At 36.1% G+C, this 22,773-nt stretch overlaps 1 protein-coding gene across 1 annotated transcript; it reads right to left on the reverse strand.

The window, feature by feature from the left end:
- Positions 1 to 256: 256 nt before the first annotated feature.
- Positions 257 to 1,639, reverse strand: LOC108052308 (fibrinogen-like protein 1). The gene is made up of 2 exons (XM_017134684.2): positions 603 to 1,639; positions 257 to 543 (listed from the first exon to the last, which is right to left on the reverse strand). Exons 1-2 carry the CDS (start codon positions 1,616 to 1,618, stop codon positions 399 to 401), a joined length of 1,161 nt encoding a protein of 386 aa, XP_016990173.2. The 5' UTR covers positions 1,619 to 1,639; the 3' UTR covers positions 257 to 398.
- Positions 1,640 to 22,773: the final 21,134 nt, after the last annotated feature.

The following is a 22,773-nucleotide window of genomic DNA, read 5'->3' on the forward strand; positions in this document are numbered from 1 at the left end:
AATATAATTTACAGAGTATTCTGCAAGGGTATATCAACTTCGGCTCCGCACGAAGTTAGCTTTCCTTTCTTGTTTTTAGATCATTTATAAAGGGGTGATGAAAGAAGGCACTTTGCCGTTTAGCAAGAAAATATTATTAAATCGATATATATCTTCATTTATCGCAGATCACTCATTATATGATGCCCTTGTAATATTCAACCAGAAACAAGCACTATTAGCGCCTCTTAGATAATCGTAATCATAGTAATCGTAGTAATGGAATACAGGAATATATTTTATTTAATATATTTACTCCGAAATTTACATTTGATCGAAGACAACATAGTTTATAACAGACAGAATTCAGATTATTAAATTCACATTGAAATTATGGTTTTTAATAGTTAACAAGCGGTTCACAACGATTTAGGTCTAATCATCATTTCCACAAAGGTAAGTGATATGTACCAGTCGTAGTCATGCCATGAACCCCAATTTATTGCGTTGAAAGTTCGACCATCTATAAATTTTCCATTTTTATAGTATTTTCCATTAAGGGAACTGTAATGTAAGTGGTTAAGTTAATAGGAATTAATAACATTTTAACTAAACATGTATACCTCGAAAGACAGCTGTAATACCACCAACCACCGTTTTCATTCCCAGCGCAATTTCTTTCACTTTCGTCATTATCCCGATCAAATGTGGAAAACTTTTGGTTTTTATGGGATGTAAGGGAGTCTCCGGCATTACCAGAATATTGTCCTAGATTCTTAAGCTGGTAAAATTCGTCCTCATTGCCAACTTTAAAGTCGTCATATTGAGCGTAGCTGGTGGATCCATTTACCATCCCAAGCTTAATGTAGAGTTCGTGGGGTCGTGCTTCTGTCATCCGATGCAATTTTTCCAGTCCAATAAAAAATTCTCCGCTTATGTTTCCAAATCCTCTTTTATAATCATCCCAGTTTCGATTGAAGTCCTCGGATCCGTCAAGACGCCTCTGAATCACAGTCCAACCAGATGGAGACGACACACAAGGCACTTTAAATGCTTCAAGGCCGCGAAGTTTTATTTGGTAAATGCCATTGGGACTGCCATTGGGACATGAGTCAGGTAAATTGTCATCTGCTTTCTGGCATTCCAAGAGCAGTTTCGATTTTTCAGTTAGAGTTGTCTCAATCGATTTAATATGATTTCTTAGGTCCAAAATTTGTTCATCGTGGACATCTGCTTTCTGGTATTCCAAAAGCCGTTTCGATTTTTCTGTTAGAGTTGTCTCAATCGATTTAATATGATTTCTTAGGTCCAAAATTTGTTCATCGTGGGCCTTGGCTTGCTCATTTTTCAAATTTATAAATTCTTCTTTCATTGCCAATTGACTCTGCAAGTTTAATATAGTCTCATTCATAGTATTTACTTGAGTTTTTAGTTCTTGGTTGGTATCAGAAGCTACTTTAAGCTGTACGAAATGATCGAGAACAGGCTTAAAAATCAAAAAGCAATGCTCATTGCATTCGCTTTTAATAAACTGATTAGATTGATCCTGTGGCAAATCTTTGATTGAGTTAGCATCAGTAAATGGATGTTCTTCAAAAAGAAAAAACATTAAAACGATTACCAAACACTCCGATTTCATTGCGACCGATAGCGACGTCAATTCTAGACTGATCTGAATAAAATTAAACAGAATGCGAAGATAGAAATTCTTATAACACATATGTACATATGTACTTACGTATGTATATAAACCTGAAGATGTACAATATTATAAGCACTCTCACTTATAAACAGAGATAATGCACATGAGATAACAATGCTATTTTGACCCTATATAAAATCGCTGTACAATGTTTTTGCTTTTGAAACGAATCATTATAGGGTAGTGAACAACTTTTACCGTTTAATATTGTAATTTTGGTCATTTAGTGCAATAAATGTGTTAGAGTGTATATAATAATGTTGTCCGAGTTTGATAAAACTAAAACCGTAATTCTGATATAGTAAATAATTACTGTATCTCAAAGGATTATTTTGATAAACAAAAAAACAGCAAAATACAATTTTTTTAATTTTTATTTTGTTTTAATTTTTTGAATAGGAAACTATTAGAGCTATAAGTTATATCGACCTATCCGGCTCGTGCCTACTGCAATAGAAAGACACCTTTTGGGAAAGCTTCAAGCAGATAGCTTTAAAACTGAGGGACTAGTTTGCGTAGAAACGGACGGACGGACGGACATGGGTAGTTCGACTCTCCTGGTGAGGCTGATCCATAATATATATACTTTATAGGGTCGGAAATGTCTCCTTCTGTGCGTTGGAAACTTTTGACTGAAATTATAATACCCTCTGCAAGGGTATAACAAGTTTTTGGTGACGATCACGACTCTCGTTTTTCGCCGCCCTCCTATCCATAGGTCTGTTGGATGCCAATGGTTCGCAGCGCTCGGTTTTGCGGCCTTTGTACTCGCATGATGTTTGATTCGGAAGCCATACCCCTTATTTTTAATGGAAGGGGCTACTATTGGATTGCAGATAAGAATTTTATTTTTGAGGCTCGGATGACTTGCTGCTCTTAGCATCCAAATAAGCTTCCTAAGATTACTACGGCATGTTGCATATTTTGACGGTGTGTTGACTCCATTTGAGCTTGTCGAGGATCAATCCAAGACAGTAGTCTTGGAATTTAACCCTAGGGAGGATTTAATGCCTTAATGAGAAGTTGCAATGTTGCGATTTATTTCCGTTTATGCTTATTCCTGTTTGTCCACTTTCTGTACAGATCCTAGAAGCTCTGGGTAATTCTGGACGCCTCTTTTTGACACGGAGAGTTTGCGATAAAGGCTGTGTCGTCAGCATACGTTGCCAGGAGGGAACTTGGATCTCTGGGGTTTGGCAAGTCAGAGGTTTAAAGAGTGTTTAGCAAGGGACCCTTAACACTTCCTTGTGGTGTGCCAACTCGTATGCATCTGATAGATAATCTTTCGCCTCTCATTTCAACCATTAGGCTTCTTTCCAGCAGATATGTTTTGAGAAGTAGATACTGCGCAGTTGGCAAGAGAGTCTTCAGCTTAAATAGCAAGCCATCGTGACACACTCTATCGAAAGCTTCCTTCACGTCCAAGAAGATAGCAGAGCTGTACTGTCTATTATCGAAGGCATCCAAAATATGTTGAGTAACTCTGTGCCAACCCAGTTCGAGCCCAAGTCGAAAAAATATTTAAATTTGTTTTTATTTTTTTAAATAAGAATACAATTGATCAGTTGCTTTCAGAGATTGGAGGGGTGATTTGCAACTACAACAAGTTGCAAATGTCTGCTATCAGCTCCTAATTCACTTGTTTTCGCGAAAAGGCACAACCAACGGAGCTACTGAGGTCACAAAAAACAATAAGTTTTTCCACGAAAGTGGACTTGTCCATACACTCATAGCAAAATTAACCCTAAATTTTAGAAATTCGCCCTAAAACTTTATTTTTTCTAAATCCAAGAAAAGATTTCTATTTTCAAGAAATTTTTTTCTCAAAACAAGAAAACTTTTCTTAAATCAAGAAAGTGTTTCTCAAATGTAGAAATTGTCGCCATAAACTGAACTCACCCTAAATCCAAGAAAGAATTTCTATATTTTAGTAAAAATTGTACTTATTTTTATAAATTTTTTTCTTCAAATTAGAAATTCTGCCCTAAAAAATTATTTACCCTAAAAAATAGAAAAATTTTCTCAAATTAACCATAAAAATACGATAACCCTAAAAAATAGAAACGCTTTCTTAAATATAGAAATATTTTCTTAAATATAGAAATATTTTCTTAAATATAGAAATATTTTCTTAAATATAGAAATATTTTCTAAAAAATAGAAATTTATCCCAAAATATAGAAATATTTTCTATAACATAGGAAACATTTTCTAAAATGACCAGAAAATTGTTCTAACCCTGTCCGAGTAGCCTAGGGGTTAGAACGTCTGACCAGAAATCTAAGCACCGCAAGTTCAATTTCAGCTGCCGACATCTTTCTTTTTTTCTTTTTTTTACTTGTGTTATAAACACAGATGAGAAGTAATGCTTAGAACGACTTAATGTTTTACCCTTTATGGAAAAGTAATTAAAATATTTTTTGTTATATGAAATATTATCTTAGAAAATTTATTTTAAATATTTCGACTTTCACAGTTGCGACTTAACGAGTTCTAAAAACTTTTTTAAACTAATATTCTTCGCAAACGCCCCATCATATATGTAGTCTTTGGTTTGCCATGCGCTCTTCGCGCGCGACCGTGGCTCCATTCAATGTCTTTGAACTCACTCGCCTGAGACCTGGGTTCGAATCCCACCGACGGACGAATAAAATTAAAAGTTTTTTCGGATAAGATACTTATCGGATTTTACTTGTAAGAACTGAAATAAATCATAATTGTACTAATTTCTCTCTCTCTTCACCACAGAATTACAGTTGAAATCGATATTGGCAATTCATTAGTGCAATACTAATACAAAATTGGTGACTTTTCTGAATGAAAAGCAGCGAAGTGCTTAAATCATATATGTACATATAATATACACATACATAAATCCTGAATGAAAAATTACATCATGATGAATGTAGGCACATTTTTTCTAATTTTTAGAAAAAATACCTTAATTTAAGAAATATTTTTCTATTTTTTAGAAAAGTTTTTCTTGTTTTTAGGGCTTTTTGCCTTAGATTTTAGAAAAGAACGCCCTTAATTTTAGAAAAATTTACCCTATAATTTAAGGTGCGATGCCTTTGAAGTCAAAAATAAGGCGAATTTCTTGTTTTTAGGGTTAATTTTGGTATGAGTGTAGACTCTGCACAAGGAATTTCGTCCATCGTCTGCACTGATCGAGACTGGTTTTAATGGGGACTTTTTCAATGAACAATTTCCTTATTTTTCATTTATATATATATAAATTTCAAGACCTTGAAAAAACGTTTAAGCCAATTACCCCACCAGCGAGGTCAATTATAAAATCGATATTGGCATTGACCAGGAATTAAGTTCAAGCTGAATCGGCCAACTTCGGCCCACAAAAAGTCCTCGAAGGCTTAAGTGGATTGACCGGCAAGTCCTAGGAACCACTCGATTCGAGGTCCTGCGCCTGAAAGGCTGCAAAGCTTTTCAGAGCGAAACGGAAATTAAAATTAAAGCAGGGGCAAAAGTCAAGGCCCAATGGGGTTTTCCGTTTCAATTATGACGTTGCCCTATCTAATCCAGGCTTTAATTAGGGCCAGATAGCTTTAACAACAAGATCAGTAAGGGGGTGGCATTTGGAAGCCTTTGAGCCACCTCACCTTTTTAATGAGGCAAAAAGTTGATGCCACATAACGATGCCATAATGGCCATTGTGTGGGATAGAAACAGCCTGGACGAAATGAGGAGCAGGAGGAGGAGTCGCGGTTTTAGCGCCTGGTGCCTGCCGCTTTTCACTTTTTACAATGGCCAAGACAGCGGGGCCGAAAGCTTTATTGTGTTTTTAATTAGAAAAACTTTTCCATCTCCACCTCACCTCGCCACAATTGGTGGGCTCGAATTTGAGGCAGGCACAAAGCCGCAAAAACCCAAAACCGACAGAATGCAACAATTTTCGGAGGCCCAACTATTCCTTAGCTTAGCATAATATTTGCCAAAAGCCAAAAGTGTTGAATATCGGGCCAGCGCAGAGTAGCAGCCAAAAAATGCGAGAAAATATTGGAAGAAAAACAAGCTGCCTAGAAGAGCCACAACAATTCCGGCTGTAGATGGACTCCGACTGAAAAAAGTATGCAACACTCGGCCTCCGCAGCAACCGGAATACAACAAAGGCGCTTACCAGGTGTTGGTGCATGCCAGGAACGGACGAGGGGGAAGCGGGGGTCCAGGACACAACCACAAGTTCTGACCAGGTCTGCCATTTGGTCCTTACACACTCACAGAAAAAAGAGCGCCTAAAGTCAGTAAAAACATTGTGATTAATTTTAGGCCTTTAAAATTAAATATTTTATTTAAGTTTTTTTCTCTACATTTCGTTTTATATCCTTATAATTTCCAACTTTTTTTTAAAAATATTGAATGTACAATGACATATTGGCCTCTATTTGTTTGAGTATTTTGCAGAGATAACTTGAGACAAGGACATTTCACTCGAAAGATAAAAACGTATACCTTTTAATGCATTATAATTATTATTGTTCACTTTTGTGTACATTTTGGTTTAATAAGGAATAATAATAAATGTTAGGGAAAACAATTGTATTTTAAAGATTAAGGTAATCTTTTCGAGCATTTAATGTTAATATTTTAGAAATATTTTGATAACTTAGTTAAATAAGCTTATGTATGGAGCTTAAAAAGTTTTTACTTATTGATCCTAAAGTTTTCTGGTCTACAGATTTAAGGGAATTTTCCTTCTGAACCTAAAGTACACCTAAATTAAATATAAATGTTAAATTTTTTCTCAGCGCATCATCAGAAGGAGGAGAAAAAAACAAAGGGAGCTGGGCTCGGGGAGCCATATGCGAAATTGTTTTATAGCTGGCCGGGAACGGTCAGTGCAGAGCGTTGAGTTTGTTTATGGCCACAGCCAGCTTGGCCCAGAACGGATGTTGCCTTTAACTTGTATATCCTTTACTCCTGCCAGTCCTTGCCCACATTCCCTCCCTTTTCACTGGCTATCTGTACGAGAGAGTTCCTGAGCATTCGGTTTCATGTTGAAGCGTTTAACAAAGCGCCGTAAATTGCATCAGGCGTGCAACCACAAGCTTTCCCCTTTTTCCCCCTGTGTAAGCTGTTCTGGTATTTTATTCAGCTCCTCCGTTGAGTTTCTTATTCCCAGTTCGAGGCCCTATGCGGTTCAGGTAAACTTTTATTGCCCCGAAAAAACAATTTAAGCTTTAGGGTTAGGGATAGTAGGCTTTTAGCCGTTTCAGAAATTAGATTATTGGCTTGTGGTAAATGTTCTTCAATGCTCTTTGAATCGAAGCTAATGGCATGTGGTTGGTCTTCAGCAGACGACAACTACAATTTATTGAGCTCGAAAACCAAACTGAAATGCAAATTCAATCAGCTTCCTTGGCAGACTGCAATTAAAACGTTTGCTGAATTTTCATTTTGGCCCCAGGGCTCTCCAATCTACAACAATTATGGGAGGTTGTAATCAAAGCTCCAGCTGAGCATACAATTGCCATATTGCCAATGTTTATTGAAGTCCGCGAATGGCACAGAACATGGCAGGGAGCGACATCCCAGGAGGATCCCTAACGCCCATCCACGCCCATTTTGGGACCAGGACAGAGTCTAAATTTCCGCGACACTGGCAAGTGCAGCAAGGCGTTGCTTTTTTAATAGAGTCATAACTTGCTGTAAACTAATGGGCTTGCAACCAAAACACGCTGCACTGAAACAAAAATTTGGAAGGAAAACTATCAGTTCTACGAGTTCTAAGTGTATTATTTTAATATTTTAAGATGTGCAGTTTAACATCTGTTTGATTCTTTAATAATCTGCATTTAAATTTGTCATTTTAACTTTTAAATATTTCTTTCCCGAGTTTCATATTAGTTATTTCTAAGTCTCCGATGACTTGTAAAAAGATGACCAACGAATGGATTTATATAGTGTATAACTTATAACTTTTAACAAATTTAAGCCGATTTTAAAGTTACTTGTGGTTTAATTCTTAAATAATAAGCATTCAAATTTGTAAGTTTACCGTTGATCACATTTTTGACCCATTTTTATGTTAATTTTTATGCCCTTGCAGAGGGTATTATAATTTCAGTCAAACGTTTGCCGTGCAGTGAAGGCCAAACTTCTGATTTTATAAAGTAGTTATATACTTGACCAGGCGAGTCGATCTATGCAAACTAGTTCCTAAAATGTAAAGCTTTTTGGAGCTTTATTTTATCAATTATTAATTACTCATATAAAACCCATATTTAAAATCTATTACCAGTTGGTAATATTTTTGTGATAGTTAATGAATCGGCCAGGATCTGCTAAAGAATTTGCGATTAATTGTTTATCCTTGTATTATTTAAGTGTGATTTTGTTCAGCTTAGCCTTTTCTAAGAAATTTGCGGTATCTTTTTTATCCTTTTTTTATGTGGCTAAATTAAAAGTTTTATATCAGAAACATAGAAAAGATTTGAATTTTATCTTTACTAGCTCTAAAATCTAAAGACAATTTCACACTGATTTTTAAGATATTTCTCCTGGTGCACTTTGGTTAGCTCTTGGTTAGCCAGAGCACAGGACCCTTGAGTTTTAATCCACCGCTTTTTTCGCCGCCTGGTGACTCGACTTTGGTTACAATTCAATTTGCAGTGGTCGCTTTTTCTTGGCCACATTTTTTTTCGGCCAGTCGCGCTGGGCGCTTTAAAAATTTGTTCCCGTACCTGGGCAGTGTCGTAAATGTGTGGAAATTGTTGGGTGTTATGCCTCGTAGGTATGACTGCCAGTTGAGCAATGGGCGGTCCTCCGCCATCTCCAACTTCAGCCCCGTTTTCCCCAAGCCATGCCCCATCTTCTCCGTTGAGTGTGTGGCATTTGGCCAACAAATCTCTCGCTTTCCCTGGCGGCGTTCGCTGTCGTTTTATTGTCTTGGCATAATGTTGACGTTGGACATGTTCTAGATGGTGGGTTGTTGGATGATGGCTCCTTCTTGGTCGGCGTTGGGGGGGATTCCTGGGGATGGTGGCTATGTGGTCCTCATAATTGTCTTGCGCAAATGGTCGTGTAAAATTTTAATTGCTTTTTAGTGCAAACTCTTGGAAAATTTGTAGTTCCCAAAGAGGCCAAGACCGGGGCTAAAGCTCGAGTAAACCACTCACCCACTTCCACATTCATGTGAAGGGTCAACTTTTGTGTGCTGATTAGGAAATGTTTATGACGTAGGTGTTTTGCTTCTGGGGATAATGGTTCCGTTTTGGGGCTTCAAAGGTCCAGGAAGTACTTAATGCGGTGGAAGGCTTCTGCTTAGGTTTTAATCTGTTAGACAATTAACAGATTAAATCCTAAATACCTTGAAAATATATTTTAAAATGGAGAACAAAAAAGTTTAATTTTTTTTGTATAAGGGTAAAATTAAAGCAGAATTATATAATAACCCATGTTGTTACGATTAATAAACATAAATATTATAATTTGTAGCGTGAAAAAACGATTCCTCCACAGACTTTAAATATATTAAAATCCGTTTCATATCCGATTAATAGCTGTAGATTCAAAGTATTTAAGGTAGCATTTAATTTTTATTCATGACTGCTCAAGTCAAAGCTCAAGCACCATTTCAAAAACCAAACAGAAGCAACAGCCACATCTTAACCGAAATCAGCAGACAACTCATTAAAATCCAAAGTAATTTTCCACACCATATCACCACGCATGACACATATATCAAAAATTTATGTGCGAAACGTCAGAAAGTTTAAACACGGCCACCATAAAAACAATTTGAATACATTTTTGATTACATTTATGGAGGCGGTGCGAGAAGGAAACCAAGTCAAGCTGAAAACAACTTTCGAACAACACTTGACATGGAAATTTGTGTGCGTATGCGTATGCTCGGTTCCCCTCTTTCTATGCAAAAACATGCAGGATCCCAAAAAAAACCAGGCTCAAACCCCCCACCCCCAAAGTCCTTTGACGAGGGAAAAGGATATGGGATGTATGCGAGTCCAAATATGTGTACTTTTTCTTGTCTATGCCAAACTAAACCGAACCGAAATTTACAATTTCATAACTTTAAGTGTCCCTCATCATTTTGATATTTTTTTTTCCGGTTTCTATTTTTCTGATAGTGAGAGATTTTTAGCTATGGCCATTCTGCTCGTTAGCATTTTTCCGGTTATCTCCTGCCAGATTTATAGTGCTCATTGCCCCAATGGCTGAGGCCCGTCATTTACGGTCACAATTTTTGACATTCATTGGCCTTTTTCCTCCGCTTCTTGTGCTCCTTCGTTATTTTTTGCGGCTCCTTGGCCTCTCGATAGGACACGACACTCAAACTTAAATAGAAATGAGCGCATGAAGCGTGAAATTAAATTTGATAAATTCTATTTACGTATAGAGATGGAAGATTTGTGGGGACTTTTTCGCAGGACAGCGGGGAGCATAACGGGGATGGCAGATATTAGGGTAGCTGGTCCGAGGTCATAATTTAAGTGTATCGAATGAGTTTTTTAACGCTCGGTTGTGCAGTGTAAGCTTGATTAGGGACAGAGTAAAAAAGCAAGAGATGTGCTAAAAAGGAAATAAAAGTTATCTATTAAAAGTGGGCTAGGTAAATTATATTTTTTGGGTCTTATCTTTGTTTGGCTTAATTTATAGACATTAGCTGCGCTTAATAAATTTGTCAACAAAGTTACAAAATGTTATCTCAGGGACATAGCCATTATCCAAATGTTGTGCCGACTCGTTTGTTTTTTTGAAGTAGATTTAATTTGTACATACCAATAAAATACCTTGACTTCACCTTATTGTCTCGGTAAAAATACTGTAATCCGGTGCACATATTATCAAAGACTTGATCAGCATGACTCATTAAGCCACATAAACTTAAAACATAACTCATGAACTGAAACCACTTTCTAAATTTTACACTTGCTTATATTTTATTCCTTATGAATGGTATTGGTATTGACTATTGTATAACACTTTATTAAATTTCTTTAAGCTTCTGTTTTAAAACAGATACCATTACAAAAAATACATTCATTTAAATATATTGTAGATGTAAAAAAATTTTTAAATCAAAAAAGTTTTAAGCGTTTTATTAAAAATTTCAACTGTGCTTAAAGGGCATCCTTTATTTTAGTAGTATAATTTGTAGTAAAGAACTATTTTAAAATTTAACACTGCCCATTTTTTTTACCGAATTTTGTATACAAGATAGCGAGTTAAGAACTCCATTTCCCCAGCCGCAGTAGCTACTCATAATTTTCAGCGCTGTTCATTAAGAATGCACCACCCAAGTGAAAAAAAGAAGTCATAATAATATAGTATATACAAAATAATAATGTAATCATAATCATCTGAAGGGCAAGCAGTTGAACCGCCCACATAAACGGAACCGCAGAATCACGCAGCCCACGAAGAAGCGACCGCAGCAAAAGGTACAACAGACACTGGGCGCATTGAAAACTTTTAATATTCACTCTTGTCGGCTGCATAAATTAAGGCACTCACAAGTGGGTGGGGGGTTTGGGCTGGAGGTCCAATAAGAGTACGAGCTGAGTGCTGGCCAGTTGAAAATGCAATATCGAAACAACAAAAGTATAGCGTGAGAGACAGTGTTGTCAACAAAACATCAGAAATATAGCTAAAGTAAGCATGGAAACTTTTTCGAACCAGAAATTATTAGTTTCAGGTAACTTTTTAAATAACAGTCTCATTAAAAATAAAGTCCTTTTTTTATGCGTACACATACAAACAACTTTTCAAGAATATATTTAAAAAAAAGTTTAAAAATTTAATTTCATGTTAATTTCAATTCATCAAATGGTCCAATAAAAAAGTGAAAAATTTGAAATCGATAAGGGAATGTCCTCAATAATAAACAACATTTCTAAGAAATCAATAAAAAATGTTAGTAGTGTGGCATTCTGAACTTCTTATTTCCAAATTTATTTATTTAATTTTTTTCTTATTGCAAAACTTAAAAAGAAAAAGTTCAATTTTTATTACAAACATTTGTAGGCTACATTAAATACTCTCATTAAAAAAATTAAATATGGATTTGTCTGGAAAGTAGAAAAGTTGGCAGCACTGTTCTGGAGATGCTGCTGATGGAGCAGATAACATGCAAACCAACGGAAGGGCACTCGACTGAAGAGAGCGGCCGCTGAAGAGCCAGCAACAAACTCACTAAAAAGGTTGGGGACAAGAAGAAGATGGAGAATAAGTAAGGGGGTGAAAGAAAATGCACAAAGCGAATGAAGTATGAAAACGGCAGAGCCAAAGGGCTGCCAACTTGTGGCGCCTTTTGTTGTTGCTGCTGCTGCTGTTGGTTCCTGTTTGTTATTGCACTTTTGCGTGTCGAAAAGAGATGGAGAGAGGTGTGGGAGAGTGAGGCGTTGGCCAGCAGCGGAGGAGCAGCCAAAAACAGCGGGCCCAGTTGGGCCACTCAAACTCACTTCAATGAATACTTTATGGGTTAATAATCGTAAAACCATTCAGCGCAAAAGCCTCGTAGCCCTTTGGGCCTTTTGGCCTGCCAGCTCAAGCACTCGAAAAAATGGGGACCGAATTTGGGATCAACTAAAAAAATGTCCTTAGGTTGAAACTTTCGAAAAATATTATCGTTAAGCAACTAGCCATTTGAAAAATTCTGCAAATCTTAAAGAGCTAGTTCTGAACAATATAAAATGATGGAAGTATTATTTTTTAGTTAAATATATTTGATAAATAACACAGAACAATGTTTAAAATAATTCAATCTTTGGCTTGGGGCAATTTAATTTTATTTGTATTAAAATTTTTTTGATTTATTTTTATATCAAGATGGGTAAATCAAACTAAAACTTTTTTTTTCTTTATTAGAATTATAATCAGTTATTTATTCACCTCTGCAGCATTAAGTTCAACGTGATCTATAAAAGCCGAAGTTTTTCAAAAACGTGATTCATTATTACTCATTATTTCATTATCAGTTTTTCAATTACGATAAACAAATAAATAAAAACACTTTTAATATTTGCAGAAATCGTAACAAACTTAAGCACTTGTATTTCAAGATTTTTTTAAAAAATTGATTGTGGTTACAAGCTTTTAAATGTATTTTTTGTATGAAGTATCTTTTTTATGAGTGTAACCACCTCTCTTTACCTTCTTTTCTTCCCATGGGCAAAGTTTTTGTGCGCGAGAATTCATAAACAATGTGCATAAAGCGCAAAATGTAGCGCTTCTGAGGGGGGGTTTCGGAAGGGGGACTAAAAGGGGTCGTGGATGGGAGGAGGGTTACGTGGGCCTAGGGGAGTTGGGCGATGTCCCACTGCAGTGGCAAATTGTTTGGGCGCTTTTGTTATTGTTGCCCTTGCTGCAACATGCTGTTGTTATTGTTGCAAGCGGCAGCTGCCTTTTTGAGTTTGTCAGGTGAGTTGGAACATCGCTTATGCAAGTTTTCGTGTTTCCGTTCATTTTCAACATTGCTGTGTGTGGGTGTTGTCAGGATTCTTATTGTTGTAGTTGTCATTGTTGATGTTATTGTTGGGCAGGTTCTTAGCGGATAGACAGAAGTTGGCGCTGACAAACGATGTTAAGAGGATTTCGGTGTAAGAGATGGTGAAGTGATTCGAGATGATTGGATACGAGTACAAAAGAAGTAGGATAATTGAGACTCGCTTGAGCTTATGTTGTAAGTAACTCTGGCTTTAAAACGGCTAAGTAAGATAATAATTAAAAGATGTTAGTGGAATTATTTAGTTAACAGGGACTTATTAATAAAAATTTAAAAGAGACTGTCTTTTATTTGCTATTCTTATTTTAAAAATCAAGCCTATCAAGTATAAAAATAAATACTTTGGTTCTGTCCATTAACTTGTACTTGCTAAAGTTGAAGAATCCCAACTATTTTCATTAATTTAAAATCGTTTAATTTTAACAAAAAAGCTTGCTTTCACGTTAATTTATAATACTTATAAATGAAAATACAACTTACTCCCTTTCTCAGTTAATCATCTTTCAAAAACTTTGTTAATTACTAGCAACCCTTGAGAAGCCCATTAATCCTCTGTTAAATATTAAATACTCATAAATATGGTTTCATTTATCATCCACTGGTATTCTTCCTGCTCAGTTACTAATCGAATACAGATAAGAAATCCCAGGAGCACGTTCATCCCCGCCAACAAAAGTTTCAAATGCCAATAATTCAAAAATAAATAACTCATACGCAGCGTGGGCCTGGGAAGAAAACAAAAAATGTAAAAGGCATCCGGAGAAAAAATACAATAAGCAAAAAAAACAATGAAACAAAGGCAAAGTCACGCCTGCCAAATGGTAAAAATGTTCCAGAGTCAATTGTAAATATTTTTGCCATTGAGTTTTATTTGAAAAGTTGCCGCTGGCGTTGTTGTTTTTGTTATTGAAGGTCTGTAAAAATGCCACCACCTAATGAAAAGCCACCCGCAAAAAATGTTAAGGGGGCGGTGGGTGTAAGCAATATACCTGGGGGCCCGTCAGGTTTTACACGCTCGTTACGTTTGATTTATAAAAGTTGATGCTGCCATTGCTGTAAGGCGAACGCACAAATTAATTGCCGTTGTTGTGCGTTGATAAATTGCGTATTCGCCGCACTGTACGCCGGAGAGTTCCTTAACAATTTGTTGAACGACGGAGTGAGCAGGCAAAATATTTAAGCAATAAATAAAATGCCAAGTCAAGTTTAGTTCGCTCCTGCAAATATCATTCGCTTTGATTAACGCAGTGGGATAAAAGTGGGGTTATGGCTGAAAGTTTGCCCGCCATTTAGCAGTTGAAAAGATATTTTAACAGGGATTCTTTGCATTTAATTAATTGCCCTGCCTTGCTCCAGGTGCGATTAACAAAGGGCGTTAGATCATTGTGACTTAAGAGGATTGAAATTACTAATTTAATCTGAGATAGCTTGGGCAAAAACTATTAGAAATTTGAAACGAATATATTGTATGTTGTAAATGGCACTAAAGGATTAATTTTTTTTATATAATCTTGATACCTTTTATTCGCAATTAAATATGCAAGAGCAAAGTTTCAAAGAAATGAAAGAATTTGACAGAGGCGAACTTTTTTTTTAGCTTTTTTAGACATTTGTGTTTTGAAAAAAGGGACAACTTACACAGAGAGAAATGAGATTTAAAATTTGTGTTATTATTGAACATTTTTTAAAACTGTTTTATTTCAACTACTACACATTTACGTATTCAATTTAATAATTACTGCTGAAATATGTAATGTGGGTTGATAGATTTTGATAAAAATAATATAAGTATATTTATACTAGGCCTTTTACCTGTTTCGTCGGTTTTACTCTACGAGTAACGAGTATAAAAAAACCTTTCCTAATCCAACATTGAAATTGTGGACACAATTTCCGTGTTGCAGTGTAATATTATAGCCTTGCTGATAACGTCAGTTGCGTTAAAACTAGAATATCTATGGAAAATCTTTAACAAATTCTTTGTCATGCGCTTACACTTGACTGTTTCTGCTATTGTGATACTTTTGCTGGAACCCCTACTCCAAATTCTAGCTGTTCGAAACTCGGGAGACTGCTCCTACGCCAAACATGAATTGCTGAAGTTCGTGTGCAAGGGTATCGTCCCGTTGGATTTGCAAGTCATGTTTCGCGACGGTCGAGCACCCCCCGACACACCCTTTAGTGTGTGGGAGAGCGAGAGGAATGGCAGCGAAGACACAGTTCTTCTGGTCTCTTTCTACGCCCAGCGGTTGGAGGACTATGATACCGTCCGTCTGCAAGGTGATCATCATTGGTCTGGCTACAAATTTCTAGCAAAAACAAATAACCGAACCGATCTCCTCACATTTATTGGACCGTGTACCGTTCACTGCTTCCCCTTCAGTCTGCGCTATCCGATTGAGCTGAAAAGGCATTGCCTTGGCTACGGCTTGAGTACTGATGGAAATAATGTAACCAACAAGCCGATCCTACACTATGGCTCTCTTTTAGTTAGATCATCTGAGGTCTCAAACGCATCTACTTTCAGTCCGTTTAGAACACTGCTGCTTGTCGTATGTGCAGCGATCATTTGGTACTTTTGTACTTTTGTGGCTGATTAAAAAACCAAATTAAATGTAAAATTTCTATTCCTAATCTTTATTTTTATTCTCCAACTAGGATTATAAAAGCATTTGAATTTTAAGCCGTAATTTATTATACTTATTTTAGGGCCACTAAGTAGAAAATATGTTGCAAGAAAATAAGTTGGATGAAAAATTAATTAATCTTGAACATCATTCATTTAATATTTAATTGCCTCCAGTTGTTATTAAATGACTAAATATTTAAACAAATTTAATTAAAAGCCGTGAAAAGGTTAATTAATCCTAAACATTATTTATTTAGCATTTAATTGCCTCCAAATTTTATTTCATGAGTAGAAAATATGTTGCAAGAAAATAAGTTGGATGGAAAATTTATTAATCCTTAAAAACATATTTATTTAACATTTAATTCCCTCCAGGTGTTATTTAATGACTAAATATTTAAACAAAATTAATTAAAATCCGTTAGAAGGTATTGAAACCCATTTAAGCCGTACTCGTTAGCGGTAAATGTCCCCTGCCCCAAAACGGTTATTAAACACTTCCCATTGCTGTCCATCCGCTCACCTGCTCCTTAGCCGGCTGTCTTCATAATTTATTTTCCTTAACGCTTTTCTTTCCGGCGCTGCTAATGCGCGACCCCTTGCCGCGAGATCCAAAGAAAGTCGGTACTTTGTTTTAGCATTTCTCTTAATTTGTTTTGGCAAGAAAAGAAAACAATATTTCTTTTGCAGTTTGAATGCTGTGTGGATATTTCACTTGGACCCGCTGAGTGCGGCGCCAGCGGAAATGAAAACTTAACGCTTATTTGAGCCTTCAACAGTGCACATAAATCACCAGACTGATGTTGCCAGGCTTTCGGCTTTCCCCCCTCCCCTCCCAATTTTCCCGCTTTCCCCGAATATCCTGCTGCTAAGCGAAAAATCAGCTTTCGGAGTCTTTTAGCAATCGCATTTGGAGTCTGCTGTTTAGTCGGTTCTTTTCTCTATTTCACTCTGCAGTTTGTTCTGTCTGGGGGCTTTGTGTGCGGGCCTGTCATAATTCCGTCTCTAAATGTTTTTCGACCGCATTATGCTGATGACGACGATGATGATGATTGGGCGCATATGTGCGTGAAAAGTGTTCCTCTCGCTTTTCCGCATTTGCGGCGTGTGCAACTTCCGTTTCCGTTTGGCGCACCGGAAGCGGCAGGCGCCTGTGGCAGGCACTTTCACTGATTGCTGCTCCCCAGCCATATTCAACCCCCAAAATATATATATATATATATATATTTGTATATCGCCCCCTCATTTGTATTTTCAGTTATTAGCAATGCAACCCCTCTTTTTCCGCTAGCAATAAAAAATCTTTCCCTGGCAACTGCATTTGATTGTCCTCGGCGAAATGAGTTTCGTCTCAGAGCGTACATTTTGAAGTAATCTCAAAATGTTTGCTTTCCTCATTTGATTCAATTACACCTTTGGGTGTTGTAATTTTATTTTGGCCCTCCTCTTCGCCAAAACAAATGGCCTGAAGAGGAGCGCAATGGATAGAAAAAGGAAACGAGCATTAAAGAAAGGAAAATTCAGGACGAAGCAAATAAGTGCAGCTGTTTTCAGAAGAAGATGCGTCTGCGGCTGGTCTTTAAGCTGAAATTGGTGGAGTGTCATTAGCTGCAGTGAAAAAACTTATTATTTTCCATTATTTTTTTTTGATATGCTAAACTTTATTAAGCAATTTGGTTCTACCTACCTAAGCAATTTGGTTCAAATAATTTGAGTTAATATCTTAGAGCTAATCATAAATTTTTTTATTCTGATCTTTTGATATGGAAACAATAGTTTAATATTTTTTTTAATCCGAATATTTTATTATTTGATTTTCTTATTAATTCCTGGTATTTGTTTTAATTTGTATTAATATTTATTAAATTTTAAATAAACATTTTTCCTCACTTTCTTTAAGGAGTATCCTCTTTATAAAGATTAACTTGATACAATTCAAACAGACTTTAATTTTTATTTGACAATTGACTGTTGCACTGAACCTTGTAAAATACAACATTTCCTTCAGTGCACAGCCAAGTTGAGGTCATTTGAGCTCCTTTTGGCACTTTTCACCACCAACAATGGGCGAAAAATGTGAATTTCGCGCTAGTTTTTATACAACAAGGCTGCTAATTTGATGCTGCAACAATGCAGGCAACAGTGCTCTGTTTGTGCCCCCTTTTTCCTCTTTTCCTCATTACCACACCCCTTCAGCCAGTGAACCACAAGCTTATAAAAGCCACGCATCCATCAGGGCTGGAGGTCGCCTTTCTGGTTTAGCTTTAATTTCATGCTTACTTTAATGCGAACAAGAGGGAAAACCCCTCGTTTTCCCCCGTTTTTCCCCACACCCATGTTGACTTTGTGCTGTAGTTAACGGCTTTTGGCAATGGGGGAAATTTGGCGAGGCGGTTGGTGGGTGGCTTTGGAGGTTAACTACTTTTCATGAGCTTAATTTTAAATTGAGGCTGCTGCGGCGGCTTCATTTACTTTGTGCCCCGGCCAACTTTGTTGCCAGCAAACTTTTACGCGGACTGTTTAGCAAAAAGGCAAAAGTTAACTTGTGCCTTCCCCTTTCCCTCACCTCCCCTTCCCAAAACCCTGTAGAAAAATTCTATTAGGAAATGCAAACCGGTTGCAAGGCCATTGAGTTATTAAGCCAACTAATTGCTTATTTGCACTGGGAAAAGCTCAGCGATCCGATCCTCGCAATCGCAATTTGCACTCAGCGCGAAAAATTGCCACTCACGCCCCTCACTTTCCAGGGGGCGTGGCCCAACCAGATAGCGAATCTCCCCATCCACTTTATTCGGCCATTCACACAGCAACGCCTCCTTTTCATTTTCCTAGTGAGCGAGTGAGGTTGGTTGATTTTTCCAGCCTTAAGTTTTAATTGCGCGGCAAGTTGCTCATGATCGTGAGTTTAATTAAACTGCGAAGCTCGGCTATTGCGTGTTGATGACTCTATCAGGGGGCATGGCTTATCTATCCATCTGCTGAAATTAATATTTGATTTCCGCTTCGTTAATAGAATGAAGCGATGAATTTATCTTATCAATAAATAATGTGAATAGTTATTCGAGGGTCCTGCTGAAGATGCTTAATTATTTTAGTTGTTGAGGTTTTGAAAACGAACAGAAGTCTTTGAATTCATTAAAATTATTGACATAAATTTAATATGTAATTTGTTATTAAAAATATTTACAAAATATTTATTGCAATGTTAAGGGTATATTTTAGTAGTAAGGGTATACGATATTTTAGTAGTAACCCTGTATTTTTTTTTATTAAAAAAATGTAGTAATTTTGTTGTATTATTTTAATCTAATAAAAGGCAATATTATTTTAATGTGACGATTCAAAATATCTAAAAAGAATAAATACATACACTTTTATTACTTAGTTAAAGTTATTTTAATGTTAGGAAAATTGTTATTCAAACAAAATTATTTTGTTTATTTTATCTAAGTTATTTTCTGTTCTATCTGTTCATTTTTGTTGTAATTAAGAAAAACAAATTTTGTCTTTTACCTATTCAATTGCCTTTTTATTAAAAACCCATTCCACCTATTTCATTTAATTAGCTTTTACTGTAACCCCTTTTGTTTCCCTCCTTTTCTCGTAATTAATAACTCGTTGCAACTTTGCAGACATTCCGCAGCTAAATTTGAATTTGAGCTGTCTTTATATCCTCCCACTAAGCATTATGCACGATATCCTTGCTCTTTGCTCTGTCTGCATATGGGAGCAACTTTGGCCAAAAGCAAACCACTTAAATTCATTTTAATTCAAGCGGATAGCAATCCCCCACAATTTCCACCTTTTTCCATATAACCAGACTCTTTCTAGCTCATAATAATTTCACAACGCATACACTTGTCGTAAAATAATTTTCCTGCATTTTTGTTTAACCCTTGCCCAAGCTTTTCGTAGTGCGATGTCTACCCCGGAAAATGTTCTGTTTTTCTTTGGGGTTTTCCTATTTTTATTCGTTTTCTGGTGTGTCTAGGGCGTCTCAAAGGGTTTCACACTTTGTATGTTTGCGCCAGGAGGCAAAGGCTGCATATGAAAATATTTGTAAAGCTTTTTGCAATGTGGAAGCAGTTTATGAGACTGGGACGAGTCTAGGGGAAAGTGTAAATGTAAATATTTAAGGCTCATTTTGTTTTATTATAATTTTATTGCGTTGCCTAGAGATTGCTTTAAACTTTGAAAAAGCATTCAGGTAATTTACAATTTTTAATTAATATATCTTCCTCGTTGTCTGCCGAAATATGTACATAAAGCTGAAGTATTAATCTTTTGTAAAGAAGCTAAAATATCGTAACATGGGTTTTGAAGAATAAATTTAAATATACAAAATTATAGTTTTTGTATATTTTTCTTTAACTTTTTGTCTTAGATTGCAATAATAAAATCAATGTTACATATTTCAGACACCTTAAGCACTATTCCGAAAAATAGAAACTTTCTATTTTTTTTGTATTTTTAATTTGAACCGTTTTAATTGCCAGTTGAATGGAGGGCAATCAATTTGGTGAATGGTTCTTGTGCAAACACCTTAAAATGCCATAAATTCTCAACGACTATTTATTGTTTTTATCGGCTGACCCAATTTCAGAGAGCAAATCAAACGAACAGAAGCTTTGCCTGCAAAATGGATGACCCTACACATCATTCATTGCCATATCTTTCGATACCTAAGCCATTGTTTTTTGGCCATTGGCAAACAATACGACAAATTGGTATTGCATTGTCTATCTTCCCTCTCACTCGATTTTTGCAATTTTCGCAAATTGTTTTTACGCAAAATATTTGCGTTTAACTGCTGTTTCGAGGGCTATTATATTTGTCTGTCCGAGATATACTATATCTGCCATTTATATAGGCCATTAATATTGCATTTTTGTTGCACTCGAAACATTCCATCGATCGCTGAATGCGATTTTGTCAGCGTTTTTGCAACGTTTCGAATAGCAGAAATTCCTCGACATCCTCGCAGATTTGGCTGTTTTTCGCAGTTTTGCATTTCCGCATTTTTGCATCGAAATTAATTTGCGTAAATTGTATTAAATGTTTTGCCATGCCCAGCAAACTGTGCAAATTTTAATTGAATGCCTTTTGTTTGCCTCTGAATAATTCAGCAATGTTTGCCTTTGTTGCTGTAGTTTTTGGCCTTGTTAAACCGTTTTTCCAGTGCAATTTGATGGGCAGAAAAAAGCAGTGCGAATTGCTCTGGACGCGATAAACGGATAAAGCGAAAAACCACCACAAGCACGGTAAATGCAATTTGAACGGTTCAATACTAATTGGTTTATAGATTTTATTATGCTTTAATTATTTCTCTAAAAATAAATATGCCTTTGTTGCTGGCTTATCGTAAGGTTGGGAATTAGTTTTAGCTAATCCCTCGAGTGGAATTTTCGGGGAGAAAACTCAAAAAAAAAGGAAAGGGACAATATTTTATTTATGCATGATCATGTCATTAATCTTACCCTATAATATGATTTGCTACATTTTTTATTTTTTAAATAAAAAGAAAACGTCTTTTAATAATGGTATAAGCATAATACACAAAATCAATAAATACAATTCTTGAAAATACTATAGACATATTATAAAAACTATACAATTCTAAGCCATTTTCTAAAATAAGTCCGATAAAATCTAAGAACTTACATTTATCAGATAAAACACAAAAGAGAAGGTTTAAGTTATATATAATATACAGGATAAAATTCAAAAAAATTAATTGAATACAAATAAAACAATGTATATAAATACATGAGTATTTATAAATGAGATTTATACAATTTCTTACCAGAATGAAGACTTATTTATCCTTGAACTCCCAGGCAGTTCACCATCATCTTCTAGACATCAATCAATCGATCCTTTTTTGCAAGCATGCCCAGCATCCATAACCATGTTGTTGATGAATTACCATTTTAGCCAGTGGCCAGAAAAAAAAACGGCTTTAATTAAAAGCCGGCAAGGCGGGACAGTTGCACTCGCAGTGCAGCGAATAAATCTTTTGGCGCGACCACAAGACACGAGGCGCATTCAAAATGCTAAATTAGTAAAATGTCACTTTCGCTTTCAAGTCGAGAGGGAAAATTCCAGGGGGCACAGGCTGGGCGCATTGTTGTCGGCACTGATCAAAGCCACAAAATCCAACGACGACGGAGATGCGGCAGCCACATAAATTATCACGGCCTAAGCAGGCGCAGACACTTGCCAAAAGTGTTGGCCAAAAAGGGGGAAAAGGGGGAAAAAGGGGGAAAAAGGGGCGAGATGCGAACTTTTGTCGTGCGAAATGTTCCACATGTGGCGAGCAATGCATTGACACACTTCAAAGGCGTTTTCAGTGCAACTAAGTGGGCTAAAGAAGATAAAGGGTGCCAGAATCGTAAGAGAGTTTAATGACTGTATATACTTCTTGAAATTTGTCACATTATAAGTGTAATTGACATCAAGTCGATGGGAAGAACTTCAGTCACTTTCACAACAACCCAAGATTTAATTTATATTCATTTCAATGGATACATGATATATATCCTTAATGTTAAAATATTTAACGCGAAATAAGTGTCAAAACATTATTATACTTCTTCTAATATTAAAATTAGTGTTCCACTGTAATTACTCCAACTATTAATATTAATAAGATATATAAGTTTACATTTATATTTACATTTTAAATGTTGTTATTTTATGCAAAAGTGTGAGGTTTAATTTTTTCTCAATATTAAGGAATTACCTAAAAATCAAATTTATATCCCACTGTAATTAAAGCAATCCCACTTAGGTTGGAGTATTTATTATGTTATCGATTACATAAATATGAATAGCACAATATCAGTTACCACACATGATTTGTTTAACGACTAAGCCCTAAAGCAATCGAATAAAGTGTGAAATTGGTAAACTACCTTTGGCTAACAAAAACATCCATACCATATCTCCGGGTGGCACACATTTCGGAGAACTGGATTCTTT

Source organism: Drosophila rhopaloa, unplaced genomic scaffold (genome assembly GCF_018152115.1).
Source record: "Drosophila rhopaloa isolate 14029-0021.01 unplaced genomic scaffold, ASM1815211v1 contig_115, whole genome shotgun sequence".
NCBI lineage: Eukaryota > Metazoa > Arthropoda > Insecta > Diptera > Drosophilidae > Drosophila > Drosophila rhopaloa.